Source organism: Phoca vitulina, unplaced genomic scaffold (genome assembly GCF_004348235.1).
Source record: "Phoca vitulina isolate PV1807 unplaced genomic scaffold, GSC_HSeal_1.0 scaffold2, whole genome shotgun sequence".
In the NCBI taxonomy this organism is placed as follows: Eukaryota; Metazoa; Chordata; class Mammalia; order Carnivora; family Phocidae; genus Phoca; species Phoca vitulina.
Window position 1 is genome coordinate 47,468,097 of NW_022589705.1, and position 22,420 is coordinate 47,490,516.

A 22,420-nucleotide genomic window follows, 5' to 3' on the forward strand; every position below is an offset into this window, starting at 1 on the left:
TACCTAATAAAAACCAGACACTACTCTAGACATATTGGTGAACAAAACAACAGGAACAATAGACAAAAAAAGCTCCAATGAGCTTATTTTGGGAACAAGATGAGGCAGATAGATAATAAATAATAAACACAATAAATAAAGCAAAGTATTTGGTATTTTAGAAGATGATCAATGCAATTTTTAAAAGCAGAGTGAATAAAGAGTTTTGAGAATGCCAGGATAGAGAGCTCTGTGATTTTCAATAAGGTGGTCAGGGTAAGCCACTGAGAACGTGACTTGAACAAGCACCTGAGGTGGAGATGGATGTCACACTGCAGCTCTTTGGGGAAAGGGGACACAGCCAGGGAGCCAGGGAAGAGCAGAATGAGAAGGGATAGTGGCGGGTGTTAGCCTGCAGGTTGGGGGTATCCCTACCGTGAAGGTCTTGAAGGCCACTGCAAAGACTGGCTTTGCTCTGTTCCAATGCAGCTCACGGCTCTCACTTCTCAGGGGTTCTCCAGGGTGGGGGGTTAGTTAGGGTTGGTTGCTGAGAAGAGGCATAGACGACACAGAGGAAGCAATCTCAGCGAATGCCTGCTTGTGACATATGCCGCCATTTTTCATTACTCTTTGGAAGCTGACTTTCATTCCCCAAATATCAAGTTAAAACAGAAGACAGAGATGGGCTTCAAATAGGTTAGGAAGTGGAAAGGAAGTTTGTACTGGGCAAAGCAGAGTGAGGCCAGTCCATCCTGCCTTCCCTGTCTGTTGGCCACTTTAGGACAAGTGGTTCAGACAGGCTCACCGGCCCTATACCCCCGCTGAGCTGGTAGCCGATTCAAATGATGGCTCCTCAGGTCCATGGGCAGTTAGTGGCTGTGTTTTAGACAGAAAGAAATCTCACTTCATTCTGTTCATTCTGAAATTTCCCCCAGTCTCCAAAGAGACGTTTTCTTTTTTTTTTATTATGTTAATCACCATACATTACATCATTAGTTTTTGATGTAGTGTTCCATGATTCATTGTTTGCGCATAACACCCAGTGCTCCATGCAGTACGTGCCCTCTTTAATACCCATCACCAGGCTAACCCATCCCCCCACCCCCCTCCCCTCTAGAACCCTCAGTTTGTTTTTCAGAGTCCATAGTCTCTCATGGTTCATCAAAGAGACATTTTCTGACATAATGAATGTGAGTGATTCACACTCTAAGAGTTTTTTTTTTTTCCCAAAACAATTAAAAAGTACATCCATTGCTGTAGATTATTTCTGGCCCCCCCACAAAAAGAAATTCTCCTTCAAAGGACAAAGGGATAGATACTTTTTTCTTCTACTGTTATACTTATTTTTATACTATTATTCATACACTTATAGAAACTTCTTAGTACAAAAATAAAGATATTATAAAAAAGATAATACAGTGTGTACCACTAAGTGACTGAAACCTGAGGCCTTAGATAGGAGAACAGACATCTCACTGGATCTGTGGGATCAGGGGAAGAGAATTATGACAAAATGTTAGCACTCCCAGAAAAGAAGAGCACATTAATAAACTTTAAAAAAAGAACTTGCGAACTGTAAGAAAGTTATTGTTCATATTATTCATCCATCTAATAATGCAGAAAAACTGGTGAATCAAAAGGGGAAAGATCAAAGAAATGGAGAACCATAAATCTACTCTCTTTCTAAAATCATGTGAGGGGTGTAAGTTGCATTTTGTCACAGTAAAACACCAAGTTCCATATAATTTCCCACAGTGAAGAGCATCCATGCATCCAACCAATCAAGTATTTTCTAAGCACCTGCTCCGGGTCATTCAATGTTTAGGTTCTTAAGGGAAGGCCCCATTTACAGGGTAAGAACCTGCAGCATCTAGGGGGCAGGATCACTTGTCATAAATCCAACATTTACTGAATTGTTCACAAATTATGCTTCTGCTACAAACTTATTTTCCAAATTGATTGCTTCATTATAGAGCCCGTTCTACCCTGATTATGGCCTTTGGCTAATAAAAATAGTTTTAAATTCTAAACTCTACACCAGTAGGACTAACACAACCAAGGCAGAAGAACTTATCGATATAAAAATTAGCCTTTTTGACTATGATTAGCATCATAATTAAAAGCATGTAATTAAAAAAAAAGCATGTAATTCAAGAATTGCCTGCCTCTGGTCGAGGACACCTTCACATTTTTTGTGTCAAAACTGTGGGTAAATTGTCTCAATTAGATTTTAAGCTGGTAACAGAAATTGAGGGCTTTAGGTCTCTAATCCTGGTATTCATGTTTCTGACCCTCCCCACCCTCATCGGATCACGTTATCTGAGATAGTAGAACAAGATGGAAGAATCTGGAGTTATGCAAGGAAATTCTAATTCTTACACCTCACAAAGGTGTGCAAAAGACCATGTGCTCAGAGGGCACAACCAACATTAATTGGAGAAATAATGACAAAGGCGATCCAGATTGAATTCATATTCTGCTCATTTTCAAGAAGACCAAAACATACAGCACAGAGATTTCTTCTGACCAGCACAGGATGGGCCTGAAAGGTATGGAAAAATGTTATTTTTATTTTAAAGATCAGGAAATGGAAGCAATAGAGAATTACCTAGGAAAAAAATAATTGGTAATGAAGGAAAGAACAAACACATCTCAGATATGAAACTGATTCTTCTGCAGACAGTCCATGGCTTATCAGAATGCAGGAAAGAGAACAATATATTTTGAAAAAGGAAGGTTCTACCCATTTCTCCATCTATCTTTCTCTGTAAGACCTGGAACAAAAAAAAGAGTTCCATCTCATGTGCCAACTGGATGATTTTGGTCAGGCTGCCTGCAGCTCTGTCTGGAGGGGGCATCTCAGACTACATCAGGGATATGGGATCTGGTCATTGTGTTGGCTTAGTGTTTGGAAGGGGGGAGTAGCAGCTCATATGCATCTGTGTTTGATATCCCAGGTCTAGACCCAACCCAGATCATATTTGCCCTATGAAGCTCTCCTTGAAGAGTAGAACCCAAGCTGAGCCTCGTGCCTCCAACTAGCTGTGCTTGAGGTCTGCACTGAGCATTTAGCATCAGAATGCACCCCATCATTAGCCTCCCTTTGCACCAAGCAGCAATCTTACCCGGAGCAAATGCCAGTGTGTAGGAGACTGGAGCTCTCCTCCCCTACAGATGACTCTTTGTTTTTACTGAACTCAATGGGGTGCTGAACCTTCTGCCAAAGTGAGGACAGGAAAGGGGGTGGTGTTACCAAGCAGCAGCAAATTCATGGATTTTACTCACTGGCAGGCTAATTTGGGCGTGGTAGGGTGGGTGGGCCACCTGGAATAGGCAAACAGCACTAGACTGTCTCCAGTTCAAAGCTATCTCCCTCTCCCCATATTTTTTGATTAAATAACTCCATTATGGATTGCAAATCACCAGGAACAAGCTTAAACTAATAGCTCCTTCAGAAGGTCATGTCATAGGGGATGGGGAGGAGGCCAGCATACATGCCACCTATTCCCACATCATTTCTTTCTTTCTTTCTTTTTTTCAGTGCGGGCTCGAACTCACAACTGTGCGATCAAGACCTGGGCTGAGATCAAGAGTTGGACTTTAACCGACTGAGCTTCCCAGGCGCCCCTCCCACATCGTTTCTATCAGCCCTCTTCTCCTTGACTTTGCTCAAGTCCTCCCTCGCTATTTTTATTTTCTTTCTCATTCCCACAAGTCTCTTAACTTAAAGAGAAGCAGAGATGAAAAGGGAGGCCAGGGAGATAGACACCTAACTGGGCATTTTGCAACATAATCTCATGTCCTCTTTATATCAGTCCTGGCAGAATGGATATTCCCGTTCCCATTTTATAGATTTGGGATCTGAGGTTTCATGTTAAGGAACTTGCCCATGGACACAGATCATAAGATACAGACTCAAAAGCCTGTGCTCTTCCTACTTAACCAATGTGCTTCAAGAAAATGTTCTCTTTCTTGGTCCCCTTACTATATCCCCAACCTGCCCCTAAAACAGACCTTCCCACAGAGGCTCTTGAATCAGAATACACAGCAGAGTATTCACACTGAGAGGGATTTAAAGAAAACAGAATCTCTAGACCCTTACTCTATAGATGAAAAAACCTACTGTGTTTTTAACTTGGCAGAAAGGAGGCAGATGCTGGAGTTCAAGTCCTGGTCCTCAAACCTTTAGCAGCCTCTTGATCTTTCTGAGTTGATCACTTCTGTAAAATGGGGTGACCACCACCTCTCTGTCTGCTTAGTACTGTGGCTGCTCATTCCATCTTTCTGATCAGGACAGCATATATATATATATGTATGTATATATATATAAAACATAATTATAATGAAACTTCAACATAAAAAATGCTTGCTTGATTAGGGGAACTGAAATATGAGTCACATAAAATGAGGTAACATTCCTTAACATTTAAAACAAAGGTGTATGAGGTCTTAGCATAAAATGACTTTTAATAAAGTAGAAATCACACATGACAAGGCAGCAATTAAGGCCGACTGACCTGTCGGCTCAGCCTTGCTCTTTTGTCACAAGGAATGGCATAGGAGGTCCCATAGAAGGTTGTGTCTATGGATGAGGGGGAAGAAAGCCTGGGATGTGGGCTTTGGAGCTGGGATCAAGAGCCCTTTAGGGACCATCAAAGGGATAGCCTTCAAAGGGTTTGTGAATACTCAGAAGTTGTATGTCAAATATTTTAGAGGAGCTAATGAACTTTTTATTTTTTCCCCTGGAAAGAGAGCCAATGGCTTTTATCAGAAGTAGGACAATGTAGTGGGTAGGAGTTCTGAATTAGAAATCAGACCTTCTGGGTTTAAATCCCAGAACTTCGCTTATTAGTTGTGACATCTTGGGTGAGTTTAATTAATCCTTCCATGCCTCAAATTTCTCACCTGTAAAATGAGGATAATAATAGTACACATCTCCTAGGCTTGCTATGAGGATAAATGAGTTAATATGTATAAAGCATCTGACACATAGTCACACTCAGATTTTCACAGCTGCCACGACCAACACTATCACCATCACCATCGTGAGTCCTCAGAGGGTCCATGACCTTAAAGGATGTTGACAAGTATTCACCATGAATACTCTGTTGTTCTGATTTGTAATAGCTAGCATTTACGAAACATCTCCATTGGGCCTTATATACATAAAGGTACTTACAAAATACTAAGCAGTTTACATGTATCACTTCCTTAATCCTTACATGGACCCTATGAGGAGAGTAGTAGTGTTAACCTCATTTTACGCTTGATTAAGCCTTGACTGAGACTTAAAGTTTTAAGTAACTTGCCCAGGGTCACGTGAGTAATGAGCGCAGGGCCAGGATGCAAACTTCGCTCTGACTTCCTCCAGAGCAAAAATTCTTAGTCAGTACAGAACTAAACACTTCTTGTTCAAGACAACTTCTCCAGGTCAGCCCACAGTGATTCGTGGCTTACCAAAACACAAAACTAAAGGCACCAAGGGCAGCACATGAGAAAAGGAAAAGATGCTGGTGCAGCAAGAATGAAACCATAGCGTTTGTCTTCTCATTTCCATGAAAGCTGAGGGAGCCACAAGTTTCAAGAAGATCTAGTGAGTGAAACACATGGCTGAAGCTATGTGAGAGATAGCGCTGCTTGTGGGTTCTGGGAGAAATGGAGGTGTCCGCATCTGAAACCTGGGGAGTGGTGGGGAAGCCAGGAGGCTGGGGAAGCTGGCTGCAGAAGACCATAACTTCAATCAGGAAACTGGAGTGAACAGAGGCAGGGGTTTGGCCCAACAAGGGGAAGTTCAGCTTCTGTGTGCTGCCAGTGATGTTGATTAGACATCGTTTTCTGATAGATTGGTAGGCAGACTGTTAGCTAGACGGTTGGATAAAGGTTGGGTAAAGTTGGATAAAGTTTGTGATTATTAGCCCTCATTGCCTGATACATGGAAGGTGCTTACCAAATATTTGGTGAACTGATTTGAAGGGGAAGTGGGAAACGATGTCAATTCTCCATGAAATAATTTAGTGGGGAATGCACAGTACAGGATCCTATTGTGAATGTTAACCTACAACACAGTCTTCTGAAGAAGTACCATACTTGCTCAGGGGATTTTGATGTTACTCAAAACAATTTAGGAATGTCTCAGGAATTTCCTCCAACCAGTTCATAGGCATCACATAAAAAACAGTTATTTTATTAATTTGCCCAGTGTTATGCACAGGGTTATTACTGGTCTTGGCTCTAAATGATTTTGGGCATTTGGGTTTCCTGATTTATCACTATTAATGATATTCTTTAAACTGTGCCTAGGCTTTGCAGATCATTCTGACGAGGGAATAATCTCTAAATGTAGTATGTGTAATGATACTTTTTATATGTATTAACTCATTCAACCTTCACAACAGCCTTATGAAGTTGGTATGGGAATTATCTTCATTTATAGATGAAGAAACCAAGGCATAGGTTTTATCACTTGCCCAAGGCAACCCATTTAAGAGGTAGAGACCATTTGTTTGAATCATCGTAACATTACTGAAGTAAGTGTCCATTTCCATCTCCCTCAAATGATCTAAAATGGAATTGTATTCAGTTGTATGTTGAATTCTCATTTTGTTGCTTTTGTAAAGGCATATTTTCTTAGAGTTCAATCTTCCACCCATTATTTTCTTTAGCCACTTTCAGAAGATAATTTTACTTTTTAGGAACAAAGCCATTTTTGAAAGATGTAATGAAGGTGTTCTCCTACTCTGAATGTAGGGAGTGCGGTACAAAGGGACACAAACAGCAGACCCACCCATCTCACGTCCCTGTTTCTATCTCCTCCATTAGGAGGAGTGATCTATATGTTGTACTCACAGAAAGGGCTGGACATCCCCAAAACCACCTTGTAAGGTAGGTGTATGTTATTCCCATTTTAGGCTTGAAGAAACTGAGACGCAAATAGGTTTAAGAACCTGCCTCAGCAGTACTGTGAGCCAGAGGTCAGTTCAGGTCTTCCAGATTCCAGCGTCTTTCCTATGATACACCAGTTCCTTTAGGGCATATAGGTACAAAGTTTCTATTTGTGTTTAATGAAATATCAGTCACAAATATCCAGTATGAAAAAAACCTGTCTTAAAAGTAGTTCCTTTAAAAGGCGGATCAGGTTTGGTTCGGAATTAAAGTCTAAGATATGCAAGAAATCCCTGAACCCCTTTAGCTGAATTCACGCCTTGAGACGTAGATATATTATAATCCAAAGCATGAGAACACAGAACGTTTTTAGGGCAGGAGACTGAAAATGGGAAAGCAAAGCCATGATTCTCAGTTAAGGGAGAAAAAGATTTTAAAAAATTCATATATGTACATATAGACTAGTGTGGTGATTAATTTTATGTGTCCACTTGCCTGGCCATGGGGTACCCAGAATAAATATTATTTCTGGGTAGGTCTGTAAGGTTGTTTCTAGATGAGATTAGCATTTGAATGGGTGGATTCAGGAAAGTAAACCCTCTCCCCTATGTGGGTGGGCATTATGCAAATCTATCAGGGCCAGAATAGAACAAAAGGCAGAGGAAGGAGGAATTCACCCCCTTTTTCTGCCTCACTGTTTGAGCTGGAACATCTCATCTCATCTCCTTCTGCCCTGGGATCTGGATTTACACTGTCAGCAACCCTGTTCTCAGGCCCTTGGACTTGGAGTGAATTACACCATCAGCTTTCCCAGGTCTCCACTTGGCAGACGACATTTAGTGACTTCTTAGCCTCCATAATCACATGACCCAATTTCTCATAACAAATTTCTTTATGCATGCACGCACACACACACACACGCACGCACGCGTGCATGCACGTGCACCCTGTTGGTTCTGTTTCTCTGGAAAACCCTGACTAACACAACTAATACTGAAAAGCCAAGAATTGCAAAGTACTAATTGTGCATCAGGTACTGTGTCTAGGATCTTCTGCATGCTTTGCTTTGTGCATTTAGTCGTTTATTAAATAACTGAGCGCCCAATGAGTGCCATGCACTGTGCTAAGCATGGGGTACAAAAAGCCAAAGATTTGACTTGCTAGAGACCAACAAAAATCTGCACAAAAAGTCTGTAAGGATTATTATTAACCTCACTTTACAGAAGAGGAAATAGACGCTCAGAACAATGATGGAACTTTTCTAAGGTCACACAGGTAGAACACTGTAGACGCCACAGCTGCCTCCTATTAACCCAAAATTCTAGAAAAAATTCTGTAAACAGACAGACACAAAGCACTTGGAAAAGAAGGTGATAACCCTAGGTGCCAGCACAAAGAAATAGTTATGGCAGATTAAACCCATCATTTTCTCGGATAGGTTTTCTGGCCTGACAGATTTAGGCAAAGCTGTAGACATCCCGTGTCTCTCAAATTCAGCATTGTGTTTAATGAGTTTCCATCACTGGTTTGAACGAAATGGAAATACGTGACCAGGATGAGAGCACAGTTAGGTAAACCATTGTAAGGGGACCAGGGAGACTGCAGTCTGTTATCAATGGATAAAAAATCAGAGGGTGGTGACATGCCACAGTGTTCTGTCCTTGGCCTGGTCCAGCTCACACATTTGTTTACTCACTCACACACACAAGCATTTATTGAATGACAATGATACGTAAAAGGCCCTATGTCAGGTATAGAAAATTTAGAGTGGACCCCAAAGGTACTATACAGATTTCTCTTCAAAACAGCTTCTTTTACCAGCTGCTAGGAGGGCTATTGGTGCAACACTCTAGGATCTGCCTCAGCTGCAGAGGGCCACCTCGACCAAGGTCAGTCCCCTTCTTAGCTTGTCCATATCAGAGTACTGACTGCTGTGGCGGTATGAAGGTTATGCATTTCAGTCAAACTCAGGACAGCTCTGTGGGGTCATTCCAGCTCTAGAGTCCCCTGGATGGTCAGCTCCGTCTGCTGCTGGACATGCAACACCGCTTCACTTCTCCTTCTGCCCACCCTACCCCACAGGAGTTGAGCCCAAGCTCACTCCTTAATAAATATCCTGTACGGTAAACTTGGAGGTGGAAAAGGAGATGTGTTTGTCCTTTGTTAATCTTCTAAAAACACAGCTACAATCAAGGACAAAAGTTACACCGCGACAGCATTTGGGTTTAATAATTTCTTTCAGCAATGAAACAGCCTGCCTCAAAAAGCACTGTACTTCGCAAGATTGAGGAAACATTATTCTGATTGGAAGGGTCAGTATCAACCAAACAAGTTGGCATTTTAATGAAATTTGTTTCTGTTCATTCACTGTTGGCTAGCATGCAGCATAGCATCACTCATATTTGGAATTTAGTGATTAGAAATTTTTAAAAGGAAACATGCTGGGTTCAACAGGTTCTACGAATAATTTGCAGGTAAATGGGGAAAAAATCCATTTCCTAATGAACTTCCAGAAGTAATCTGAGATTACTTACTTAAGACACAGTGGCAGAAACTGTCAATGCCCACCCCAATTCATTCGCTCCTTTGTCTTTTTATAACAGAACCTGAATTTTAGCTGGTTACATGTCTATCCAGGCAGAGACTACATTTCCCGAACTCCCTTTCAGCTAATGTGGCCATATGATTAAATTATGGCTTTGGTAGTGACGTTTGCAAACTCCCAGTAAAACCTTTAAAGGAAACCACTTGCCTTTTATTTTCTCTTTCCTCCATCCCAAGGCTGGAACATGGAGGTGATTGATGGTGGTAAGGCAGGCACAGCCTCAGAAAGGTGGAGCAATCATACAGAAAGTTTCTGGGTTCTTGAATAATGCCTGGAGTAGGGCTCCCTTACCCATCTCAAGTGCCTACCAGTTTTGACTTTTACATGGAAGAAAAGTAAACCACTTATTTTGTATAAGCCATTTCTATTTTGATCTCTGTTAAAACAGCTTTACCAATATTCTTTTTTTTTATTTTTTTTATTTTTTTTTTAAAGATTTTATTTATTTATTTGAGAGAGAGGATGAGAGGAGAGAGCACATGAGAGGGGAGAGGGTCAAAGGGAGAAGCAGACTCCCTGCTGAGCAGGGAGCCCGATGCGGGACTCGATCCCGGGACTCCAGGATCATGACCTGAGCCGAAGGCAGTCGCTTAAGCAACTGAGCCACCCAGGCGCCCCAGCTTTACCAATATTCTAATTTGTGCAGATACCAACTCAACAACTCAAACCTGAGTGCTATTCATTCTTCGCTCAATCAGTGCAATATCTTATTAGGAGACCACAACATGAAAGGAATAGAAATTAACATCCTTTCCTGTGAGTTAACCCTTGCATTACCCCCTCTTCTTTTTTAGTGCTCTGCCTTGTCCTGGCCCACATTATACTTTATTTCTGTATTAAAATCAAGGGCCACGGCAAGATCTGGACTGAAATTACATTTATTTGTCTATACAATGGGATTTTTGCCAACAATTAAAACCCTGATTTTCTATGCTGTTGATGCTTTGTTTTGGGGAGGAGTAATTTTCAGCTAGGTTTATATTATATATACACATAGTTATATATGATGCATTCATCCATCCATCCATCCATCCATCCATTCATTTATTGAATAATTTGACCATGTAGTGTGTACAGGGAACTATTCAAATAAAATAAGAACCAATTCATGATAAGAGATATCAAATGGGTTACAATTCACTGATACATATTCACAGATGGATGAACAGAACAAATGAAACACAACTTAATCTTAAAATTCCTTAAAAGAAATAGAAATTAGAAATCCAACGTAAGCCATTGTTATGAATGGCTTACCATTTGGAAATTCCTCTATTTCTATTAGTGTAATGATTGATGCCTTTGTAACATAACAACCGTAGCCTGTGTGAAATATATTGATATATTATTAACTAGCATAGGCTCTATTTCTCTTTTTGCACCTGAATTCAGTGTAGACATATAAATGTCCGATTGTCTGGCTGGAAACATCTAAAGTTGCACAAAGGATTTGCCATTTTTATCATGGCACCAACTGGATCTCAGAAGGTTTTTTCTACTTATCTGGTTCCGGAGATAACATACTGCATATATCATTTGTGAACTATAGGTACACACGGGTTACCTAGGAGAGGGTAAGGATTCTAAAACCAAGAATATGTTTTCAGTTCTAATCTCTCTTTTTACTTAGGTATATCCAGAAACACGCATACCTTTCCCTAAAGTAGCAATAACAGCTCACTCCCCTATACTAAACATCAAAAATCACAAATGTTTGGGAATCATACTAAGGACAGAGCCAGGTTCTCATATTGAGGGAGCAAGCTGGGGGTGCAGGGGTGGTGGTGGTAGGCGGATCCGAGAGTCCATCGGTTTGTGGTGGCGCTGGTATGCAGAAACAGCCTAACTCCATAATTACTTTCCCTGGGTGTCTCCATCTCCTCTTCATACGGCTTTCCCGAAAATCCTTTCATCAGTCTTAACCACATCATGTCAAGACATTGCCTTAAAAATAGGTGTTGAGAAGAGCTCAGAGTAAACCACCACTCTTCTGGCTGCACCACCAGCAACATATCTGGTTGGAGGAATATCTCCCAGATGACTTGGGCTTATATATTCTTTTTGATAGAGGGGACTTCGTCTTTCCTAGATGCCCCTCTGCTTTCAGCAAATCCATACTGCCTGTCTGCAACTGTTTTAGTAAGTTTTCTTTCACATAAATTTGTTCATTTAATCCCATGATCTTATCTTCTGATGCTTACCCCCAGATAACTTCCAAATGCCCACTAACTGTATTAGACTCTACAGAAAAGTGAATATAAACGGGTTTCAGGCGTTTAGATAAATTTCTACAATTAATTAAAAAAAAAACAATTCAGTAAGTGAAAAATGATTTGAAAGACGTCAACTGAAAAGTGAAAGTGTATGCATTTAAAATGCTCCTCTAACTAGAAATCACTGGTATTACAGGCCAACCCATGAGTTTAAAATCTGTACTTTCCATTGCAGAATGGAAAGAAAACTAATATATTTCATGACTTTTTTTCCAGGGAGACACTCTTGAAATACCAAATGAGTATATGATTAAAAATTACCTGAAATATCATTTCCGGTGGTTGATTACTGATAGCAATTATTGTATTCATCACTAACAGTAGTGATAAAGGCCATTATAAGCCCTAAGTTCTAAAGAAGGCATCATTATAGATTTTATTCATCCCAGACAGGCAAATATTTATTCTGAAAGGATAGATGATTACAACTTCTCTAGAAAGTTTAGCTGACATATTTTTAAAATCATCTTAGAAATGGTCCAGCATTTATTAACTACCTCTTTCAGGGAGGATGCTGTAGGAAGATCACATCTTCCTGAAGAAGATGCCAAGAACATATTAGCTGCTCCTTTGAGAACCTTCATCTACTCTTCACAGCTACTTTTAGAAAACAGTTGTAGCATTTATCAAACACCACTGAGAAAATAGTGTACATGTTGGAACTCAGAATTCAGCAGCTGCAGAAGTGTAGCAGAGGGGAACTGGGGGAATGGAGAACAAATTGTAGAAATTGGTATATTTCTATATACCAAAACAAAACAATGTTTTGTTTCTTTTTCAAATGCTTGCAGGAAAGTAAGTCAAAAAGAAATGTGGTCCCATGCATTTCTACCATTTTGAAAAGCACAAGAACTGCAATATAAAATCAGCATAACTTTCTAAAACAGAATGAGCTGTTTAAGGTTTACAAAGTTCATAAAAGGGTAACCATATGCAGCCTCTAGCTTAGAGTTTCTGATCTACTTAACACGTCTGGGCGGAACACAGCTGTCTGTCCAGACTCACCAAAGCTCGACATAAAACCACTCACCACTGGTGATGGGGAAAGTGCAATGTTGCCTATGGACGCCTTCAGCTCATCTACAGTTGCAGCATTCTTAAGAATGTCTTTAGATTGCAATGGCTTAATCTTGATATTAAATTTCTTGTGGGATTCTTCTTCCTCTTCCGATTCGCTCGAAGAATAAAAGTGCTTTCCTTTGGTAGGTAGAACACAGTTAAAGATACGTAACTCTTTTTCCTACTGGGAAAAGCAATGATGAGTATAAGACAAGAGTGCTTGCACATAGAGGCAGCAAAGGTATCCTTAGATGGCAGAAAATCAAAGCAAAATACACAGACGAATAAAAGAGCAAATCAAGAAAGCGTTCGAATTTGTTCACCTTTCCTTGGAACATGATTAAGGATGGTGAATTTCCAGGAGCCATAGTTTAATGTCCTACATTTCTGCTGCGGGTGGCCATTTGTGATGTCCCACAAACACTGACAGCCCATGTGAGCTTCCCTGTCCACTGAGAGAGGAAAGCCACTCTCAGGAACAATTCCTGAGGAATTGCAGTGATTCAGAGATGCTCTGCCCAGAGCTGGTTTGTGCGGAGCGCACAGGTGAGAGTTATTTTCTAGCCATGGTAAGTGACATGGTCATATCAGGTTTTAGCAGACAACCCAGTGCCCGTGGTTTGCACAATTGTTTCTCAGAACATTTTTCTGTTTCTCCACTCTCTCTTTTCTATGAATAGATCAAGACAAAATGCCTACTTGTTAGCGATCAGACTGTTCTGTGCTGTTTATTCATTTCTAATATTAGGGATGACAGGAGTCGGGAAGCTTGGGTTATTTCAGCACCTTTTCAAAATCTGAACTTATCGTAGCATTTTCTTAGAGAAAATAAAGATTAAAATAAAAAAAATAAAGAAAGGATATAGCCGGGTTCCTCGGGTCTGATGCTGTAGCCTTCTTCATCCAGCTCAGGAGAGTTCTACAAAATACAAGCACAGATTAAGCATTTATTAGTCTGACAATAATCAAGGAACTGTTCATTTTCCTTCTAGAGACTTCTATTTAAAGATATGGATATGTCTCTTATTTTAGAAGGTGAGGATTTTAACCTTTGGAAGTGAATGCTGAGCAGTATATGTGTAGATATTTACTGAAGGATACTTGGAGAGTCTTCCTATCAGAAAAACAAACTAGGAATCCACTGTCAATGAAAGAAAACATTCAAAGATAATTTCTTATGCGTTTCTTGTAAGCCAAGGACTGTGCTAAGCAACACGGGGGAAGACAAAAGGCAAATTATTTTTCCTCTGGAAAATGGAAAGGTATTTTGGTAGGCAAAGCACTTTAAAAAGTGAAATATAAAACACAAATCATCAGTGATAGGAGTCTGGAGGAAGCGGAAGTTAATGAAGCTTGAAAGAATCCGAGGGGTCTGCCTGTGCCTCTCAGGACAGGTAGAAAGGGCAGAGGGGAGGCGGCGGTAAACAAGAGGCTGTGCTGAGACACCGACGTAGGAATGGACGGCATGGTTCAGATGGGGGAAGGGAGAGGCCACAATGAAAACAACTGGCTGGAATGGAAGCTGCACAGAGGGAGAACATCGGACATAAGACCATGGATGGCCAACGTGCTGGAGGAAGGATTCAAACTTGATGTAGCTACTGCAGCTTCTCAGTCAGGGTAGAAAGTGGCTTCTGAAGGTGTTTTGGAAGTATGCTTCAGGATAGACTGTGGGCAGAAGAAACTGGAGAAAGGAAATCTCATTCAAAATACTTGTATCAATTCAGGGAAGATGTGCTAAGAATACAAGACCACGTTGGTGGTGGTGGGAAGTGATGAATCAAGGACTTTTGTAAGGATAAGCTTAGTTCTTTGTAACATCTGTCATGGGAGAAAAAGGAGAGGGAAGGGTCAAGAAGACCCCAAGATTTCTGTTCTCAAATCGTGGGACACTGCTGGTATTCCTGACTGAACTAATTGTAACAGCAGACAACTAACGTTTTCAAAGGGAGGAAGGATAAAAGAGAGTTTGCATGATTGAGATTAGTATTATCATCTTTGAGTTCCTATTATATGGTAAGTACTATAACACACACTTTATTTTATTGAACCTTCATAACAATCCTACGTGGAAAGAACTATCCCATTCACCAAGGAGGAAAGTAAGAGAAATGAGATGCCATTCCTCAAGGACACACACCCAGCAAATGGCAGACCTGTGTGCCTTGACTCCAGGTGTTTGAGACTACACCCTATGCCCTAGAAAGGATGAAGGTGAAGCCATTCAAGGGCAACCCTTTTAAAGGTGAAGTTATAGGCCTGGAAGTGAGAAAGGACAGAGCCGGAAGGAGAGATTGTGGAGTCACCGAAGTGATGAAAGTGCCATGACCATGGAGAGAAAGAAGGCCTGAATGCTATGGAAAAGCCACCATTTCCTAAGCATTCATTGTCTCCCTCTTGTCTTTCTTCAGTACTCAAGGTTACTTTTTCAAAAATGCAACTGTATTGAGGTCACTTCCCTGCTAAAACCTTGTCCCTGGCTTCTCACTAACTTCTATGAAGTTAGAATAAATGCTCAGTGCTTCTGTGTGGCCCACGGCCCTGGCTCAGGTCTGAGAGCCCCTTCCCTGATGCCCCTCAGCTTCACGGTCTTCTTGCCATTGTTAACGTTTATGGTCTGAATATGCAAGCACTTTCCCATTTCAGGGTCCTCATAAATGCCATTCTCTCCGCCTGGAATTCTCTTCCTTCAAATGTTTAGCCAGTGAACCCCTCCTATACTTAAGGGCTCTGCTTAAAGGTCACATCCTCCCCGGGGCCTTCCCTCTCTCACCTTTCTCTGTCAAAAGCAAGATGACATCATCTCTTAAGAATAAAACCTTTCTTATAACTTAGAGGAAGTGGTGTCTAATGTAGAATTACCACAACAATTCCTATGTGACCTAATTAGTTTTCAGGACTGAACAAACATGAGGGAAGTTATGCTTCATTTAAGGATTCACATGTTGACAAGGGATAGCACTAGAGTGTAGGGTTTAGATGGGGTAATATGTGATTTGATGAGTAATTTGGTATTTTTATTGTCATACTTCTTGTTTGCTTAGAGTATCCCATTTTTGTGTATTAAAGAATCCTACAAAATACAAAAGCCTTTCTAGGTAAAGACAGATTAACTCTGGGAAAATAAATCACATTTTCTTAATATTTAGTAGTTTCCCTTATAACATTATTTGTGAACTATTTGAATTTAGGGTAACATGGGAACTGGCATAGATTTTAGGGAGCTGAACTGCTAAAAATATCTAAAAGATCCCAATCCTGGGAAACAGATATGAGAAGATCAGGTGATGAGTTTGGCAGAGTGACATGCTTTAGAGTGGAGGGGTGGGGAGGTATTGAGAATTTAACCTCTCTGAGCCTCAGCTTTCTTTTCTATGAAATGCAAATAATGTATTTGATTTTTAAGGTGGTAAGGATTCCACAGCATTTAATATTATGACTGACTAATAGTGAATATTCAATTATTTATTGTAAAAATAAAATTATTACTAAGAAATATACAAAAGCTTTAACATCAAGATTAACTTTTATGATAGGAGAGGTTGGGTCAAGACATTCATCTAATGGATATAAGTGCAAAAGCATTTTGTAGGAATTGTGAATTTGGGCACCTGCTATACAACAGAAGTGATCTTTGATGTGAATATGATCTACATATTTTATATGATTAAAAATCCAAGAATGACTGTGGCTGTCCTGTTGTGGTTGGTGAAGTGGATGTTGATGATGTAAATCCGTTTCCGGGGGAATCAGGTGGAGAGTTTAGATCTCAGATGAGAGTCACCCTCACTCCCTGAAAGCAACAAGTGATTGTCACTTGACCTGGGAAAAGTTTGTACCATGAGGCTCTAGTAATTGTTTTGTGCTATGGTCTGAATGTTTGTGTTCCCCCCAAATTCATACGTTGAAATCTTAACCCCAAAGTAATGGTGTTAGGAAGTGGGACCTTTTGGAGGTGATTAGGGCATTGGGGAGGAGCCATCACAGTTGGGGTTAGTGCCCTTACAAAAGAGATCCCCAGTGAGGTTACAGCTAGAAGGTGCCATCTGTGAACCAGAAAGTGGGCCCTCAACCAGACACATTAGACCCCAAATCTGCTGGCACCATGACCATGGACTTCGCAGCCTACACAACTGTTAGAAATAAATTTTTGTTGTTTACAAGCCACTGAGTTATGGTATTTTTGTTATAGCAGCCTGAATGGACTAAGACACCATGGAACCAAACCCCAGAGGTTACCTTGACTTGACTTGATTCTCAAAGCCGCTTAGAAAAAGAACCAGGATGGCAAAATCTGGAGTCAATATTTTAAAAAGCATTTTTAAAAACACATATCACAGGCTAGGCAGGTACTGAAATAACCTTCAAATAATTAGCTCATTGAATTCTTTCAACAATGTTCTAAAGTAACTACTGACCTCATTTCTGTTAGTCAGCAAACAACCATCCCAAAGCCATACACAACTGACATATGGAAGGGCTAGGTCTTGAACCCAGTGTAATAGACTCTAGTGCTCTTAACCTCTATACCACCCTAAGTGTGCCAGGCACTGCCTAATGAGACAGAGAATGTTCACTTATTTCTATGTTGTATTATAAGAATGTTTCAACTCATTTTCAAATAGTGAAATAATAAAGAAAAACAATCTTCTGATACTCACGTATCTTTCCCAATCAATTTCCGCATAAAATCCATTTGGTGCCCCATTGCTTTTCTTCTGCAATAAATTTGAAAATAAATTTAGAAGAGAAACATTTGAATTAAAAAAAAATGGAACAAAGAACACTTAACTCTTATCTGTATTTAGCAAGAGCTATCAAAATCCAGCACTGGAAAGACAAATTAGAGCAGGCTATTAAGCAACCACATCGGTGTAACTGAATGGTTAATTGAGCTGCCGTGACACTGCATAAAAGAGCTTAAGTACTTATTTTCACAAAAGACTGTAGGATACCTAAGCACAGGGACGGTAACAGCTACCTATTCAAATTTTATTCAGTAAAATCAGAAGTACCTACATTATAATTTAATCTTCTATACCTTCAGGGGATATAATCAGATATATATATCTCTCTAAGATTTTGACTTCTATGTTGCTCTCATATACAATTAGTTCCAACATGTCTAAAGAGTATTCAGGTCATTAACTAATCTTTCTTTAGCTTTTCTAACACTGACTCAACTTTTCCCTAACCACCCCCTTGCTAGAATGTAAAGGAAATGAACTCCAAATTAATTCAGCTTCTAGGTATTAAAAATAGTGTTGATCTTCTTTTCAAGTGGCTTTTCTTATCAAGTTATTAAAATAGGATTCAAGGATTGATTGTGGATTTCTGTCATCTGTGTGTTCTATGCCTCCATAAGGCTACATCATTGAAAGATGACTAGATATCAGCATTACTCTCTCTGGATTCTATTCAAGTTCTATTTTAGCACCTAGAACAATCATGATAATGGCCACAAGCACTTGAGCAAAGATGTGGCATCATACAAATAGAAATTTCTAGGATTCCCTACTTTTTGTGAGCAAAGGACAAAAACACAAACCAGGTTGGCAATGGAGAGTCCATTCAACAACATTCCCATACTTAGCACATGGAACAATGATATGTCACCGAGCACTAGCAGGTCTCAGAACAGCACATATCAAATGGTGAAGCATGAGGTGTGAGGACAGGACTTCCGATTTTACAATCACAGATAAAGTCCACTGGAACTACAATGGGAACAGCTAACACCTAATTTGACAAATAGGTAGGAGAAGTAAGCCTTTCGTGTACGCGTAGCGCTAGAAAGCCAATTAGAGGCAACCTAGTAACCATCGTCATTGGTCAGTATTTATTGGATGTTGGACTGGGCATTCTAAGAACCAGCAGTTTCGTTAGGGTGAATAGTAGGTAAAGCGTAGATATTACGTCCATGCCCCTCCCTTCCTGTACACTAGAGTGTACAAATACAAGACCTCTGCCATGCCTCCAGCACCCAGGAGCATAGGCTCTGTGACCCCCTTCTTCTTTGTTTTGCTCCTGGCAACGATTATATACTTTGTCAGACTACATCATTTTAGCCTTCTCACAGAATTGCCTTTATTGAGTTAGTGTTTCGGTGATATTCTCCCTACTTTGAACAAAGGGCATTTTTAAAACCTGCCACATCAATCTTGTACCTCTATAAGCTATGGAGCTAAGGACACGGTTCATTACATAATGTGCTATCTAATAATAAAAAAATCTCTACCATGGAGAATGGGCATGGTTCCTATTTTCTTTTTGTCATATTTGCTTTCTTTTTTAATTCCTACTTTACCAATCTGTTTCCACATGACTTCTTTGCAAAATTCTCCAAATCTTTAACAAGTATATTAATAAATTCAATATACAAATTTAATTTATAATAATGGGAAATCAAATGAACTAAGTTGATTCCAAAGAACTAAACTCATGAATTTTGTGATCACTGTAGTACCACTATTAATATACCTTTTGGTTCTTAAACAATTCTTCAATACAAAGGATTGTTATCTAAAAACCAAACAGATTAGGTGAATTACTGAGTTCAAAATTCCAGTTTGCTTCTGTAATAGTCTTGTCTCCATAACCAAAGCCCTTTACAACCCAGATAGTTTATATGTTCAGCTAAATAAATAAATGTGTGTATGTGTGTGTGTGTGTGTGTGTGTATCTTTCCTGAGAACATATATTCAACATTATGAATAAAGGTTCCTGAATTTTCTAGATCTGGGCTGAGTGAAAATTTCCCAGTTTCCATGGAAACTGATATAGAAGATTGAGATGAAGAGAAAGTAAAACCTATAAAAAGAAAATTTCTTTTAAACTAGGAACATTTTTAACACAAATACCAAACACAAACAACAAATCATAAACAATACATTTTTGGGCAGAGAGCAGCGAACACACACGGCTTTATCAGAGGAACTGACAATTTGGCCTCATTCATGCTAGCAGATTATTACAGATATATTTGGTTTCACAAGTGGAAATTATCAAGTTAAAGCTTGGCTAGAGCCTCGCTGAAATTCTTCTGGTCAAACCCCAAGAAAAAAGCAATTCTCCTGGTTAAACCACTGAAGCAAGGAACAGCTCATAGTAGTAATAGGGAAGGTAATGGCTCTTTTGACTTTCAGTTGGAAAACACTGAGGAAGCAAGAAAGGATATAAATAGGAAAATATCATTTAAAAACTAGGCTTCATAGTAAAAGCAATATTGGATATTCACTAACACATAAACAGTGATTTTTCTCTGGGAGCTGAAGCTGTGTATTCTTTTACTTCTTTCTTTTCTGTATTTTCTAAAACTCTACATTAGCGTAAGTAACTTTTCTAATTTGAATATATGACTGTTATTTAAAGATAATTGAGGCTCATATCAATGTTAGTCATGCTTTAATAGGTATTTTACTTTAGCCAGGCTTATTATCTGTTCTCAGATTGATGGGCTAAACCAATAAATGTAGTAACAATTGTGTTCAATTATACATTCATCAAAGTTCTCAATTTCCACTGTGAATGCTCCTCTTTTCCAAGGTCAGCTTATGGCCACATAGTGTTCCTTGGACATGAAGTATTAAAGATACATGATATACTACCTAAATATTATCTTCTTGCCACTGGGGCAAGACTTGACTCACTTTGTAAATAATCCTATAGAATAACACAGTTCAATAGAACTGTCTGTGAAGATGAAAATATTTTATATGTGTGCTGTCCAACATGGTAGCCAGCAGTCACAAGTAGCTATAGAGTACTTGAAACGTGGCAGGTGCATCCGAGGAACTGAATTTTGAATAGGCATATGTGGCTACCATATTGGACAAGCCAGCAATAGCTGCCATATAGTCTGGGCCTGGATCAGCATCCCTGACTCACCATCCTTTGGTCAAGTGTATTGGTTCCCACAAGCCAAGTCCTGCCAAATTCCTGATGTTACTGAGATGGTGCTTATCCTCACAAATGACTACTCATTTTGTAAGGTGATGTTTATATTATAGCCAAAGCTTTCTTACAGATAGCATATTATTTTAAAAAATTGAGTCCCTGTCCTTTATCTAAGACAAAGGAAACACATATCTTTTTATACCCGATCACTCTTTAAAAGTATTTTCGGACGTCAATATATAAGGTCTATATGGCTGATTTAAAAATTGGTCCTGGATATTCAAGAGTAATTTGGAAATACCTAAGAAAGTCTTCTTAAATTGATTAAATAAATGCTACTGCTTTTTTCCAAATTTCAAATTGGGATTTTACTCACTGTTTCTACAACCCCTTGGAAATTTTAAACTAAAATCTGTTTCCTTACCGAAACTTTTTTTCCTCCTTCACGCGCACACTCTGCTTTGTTATTGTAGGGTGGTTCATGTGGGCTGGGCTGCTGGAATTGATTGTTTTCATGTAGAAAAAAGTTGTTAAAGGCTCTGTTTGTTCTTCAAGACACATATAAAGAATCACATGGAGTCAGCAAGCATACCATAGAAGAAACAATTTCTAGGCCAAATCTTAGGGCCTACCAATCTTGGCAGGGTTCCTTAAGCAAAGAGTGGACTTTGGGGCCCATAATGAGGCTCTATTCAGCAGGCCAGTGTGGCTAGGCCAGGAGAAGAAGGGAGAAGAAGGAAGATGCATCCCAGGCACTAGGTTTTCTGTGGATCTAGTCCTCATTCAGCCAGCACTTAATTTTTAGGTAGAGAACAGACACGAGGACACACCGAAGAGACCCAATAAAAATGCTTATATTTCCAATAAAAAGAAGTCTGACAAGTCTAGCTCTACCGTATCTTCCCCTTTATCAAAGCCTTGCTGAGGGTTGGCAATACGTACAGCGTCCACAGCGGACAGCGCCAAATCTGGGCCCTTTCCTGCACACGTGTTCGGGATGAGCAGAGATCTCCTCCCAGCCATGGCTGTGAATCCCTGTGCCCCCAGTCTGTGTGGATGGAAGTCTGAACTGCTTAGGAAAAAGTCTGAGTGCATCCTGCACAAAGTAGAGTTCGTCTCTGGGTTAGAATGCATTGTCACACGCAGCTGCCTGAAGTCTCACACATCATGACAGGCAGCTCTGCTGGGGATCGCATTCACCAGTGGGGAGCAAGGCGAGCCCGCCTTCATACATGCAGCCCTGCCACGAAGCCTCTGTAGACTACCCCTCAAAAGCATTGTCACCAGCGATGGGCTTCGTTAAGTTTTGAGAAACAAATTAAATAAGCATCAGTACATTGAACTTATCGCAAAGCCATTTATAAGCCTTAAGCGTGTGCACCATCACCTGTAGTTTGCGAACCACATCAGTGAAACCATACCTTTCAGCTTCAGATACTTTTCAAAAGACAGTAATTTGGAAGCTCAGTCAGCCAGGTAAAAGGTAAAAGAAAGTGTGTCTGGGTTCACAGACACAAGGCATTAAAGACATCAGTCTGAGTTTGAAAGAAAGTCAGATTGAGATCTCCAAGGACTGAATGCAAACAGAAACTTGGCCTCCTATAGCACTGATGTGATAAGGAGTTCTCAAAATTTGGTGACCCCAGTAAACGAGGAATATTTGGGGAGTATTTCCAAATGGTAAAACTAGCAGCTGCCTAATAATTTCCAGTTACCTAGGAAGCTG

General features: G+C 40.0%; 1 protein-coding gene across 20 annotated transcripts in view; it reads right to left on the bottom strand.

The window, feature by feature from the left end:
• The window catches only part of SGIP1 (SH3GL interacting endocytic adaptor 1), a 199,283-nt gene that overhangs the window by 83,861 nt on the left and 93,002 nt on the right, over positions 1-22,420 (bottom strand). For 8 of the 20 annotated variants that reach the window (XM_032426797.1, XM_032426802.1, XM_032426805.1 and 5 more), the window contains 4 exons: positions 21,119-21,187; positions 17,460-17,516; positions 13,663-13,717; positions 12,770-12,945 (listed from right to left, as the gene is read on the bottom strand). In XM_032426797.1, coding sequence (XP_032282688.1) covers positions 12,770-12,945; positions 13,663-13,717; positions 17,460-17,516; positions 21,119-21,187 — 357 coding nt within the window. Of the gene's footprint in view, positions 1-12,769; positions 12,946-13,662; positions 13,718-17,459; positions 17,517-21,118; positions 21,191-22,420 lie in introns of all 20 variants that reach the window. The other 12 variants (XM_032426806.1, XM_032426826.1, XM_032426814.1 and 9 more) reach the window with 2 other exon arrangements.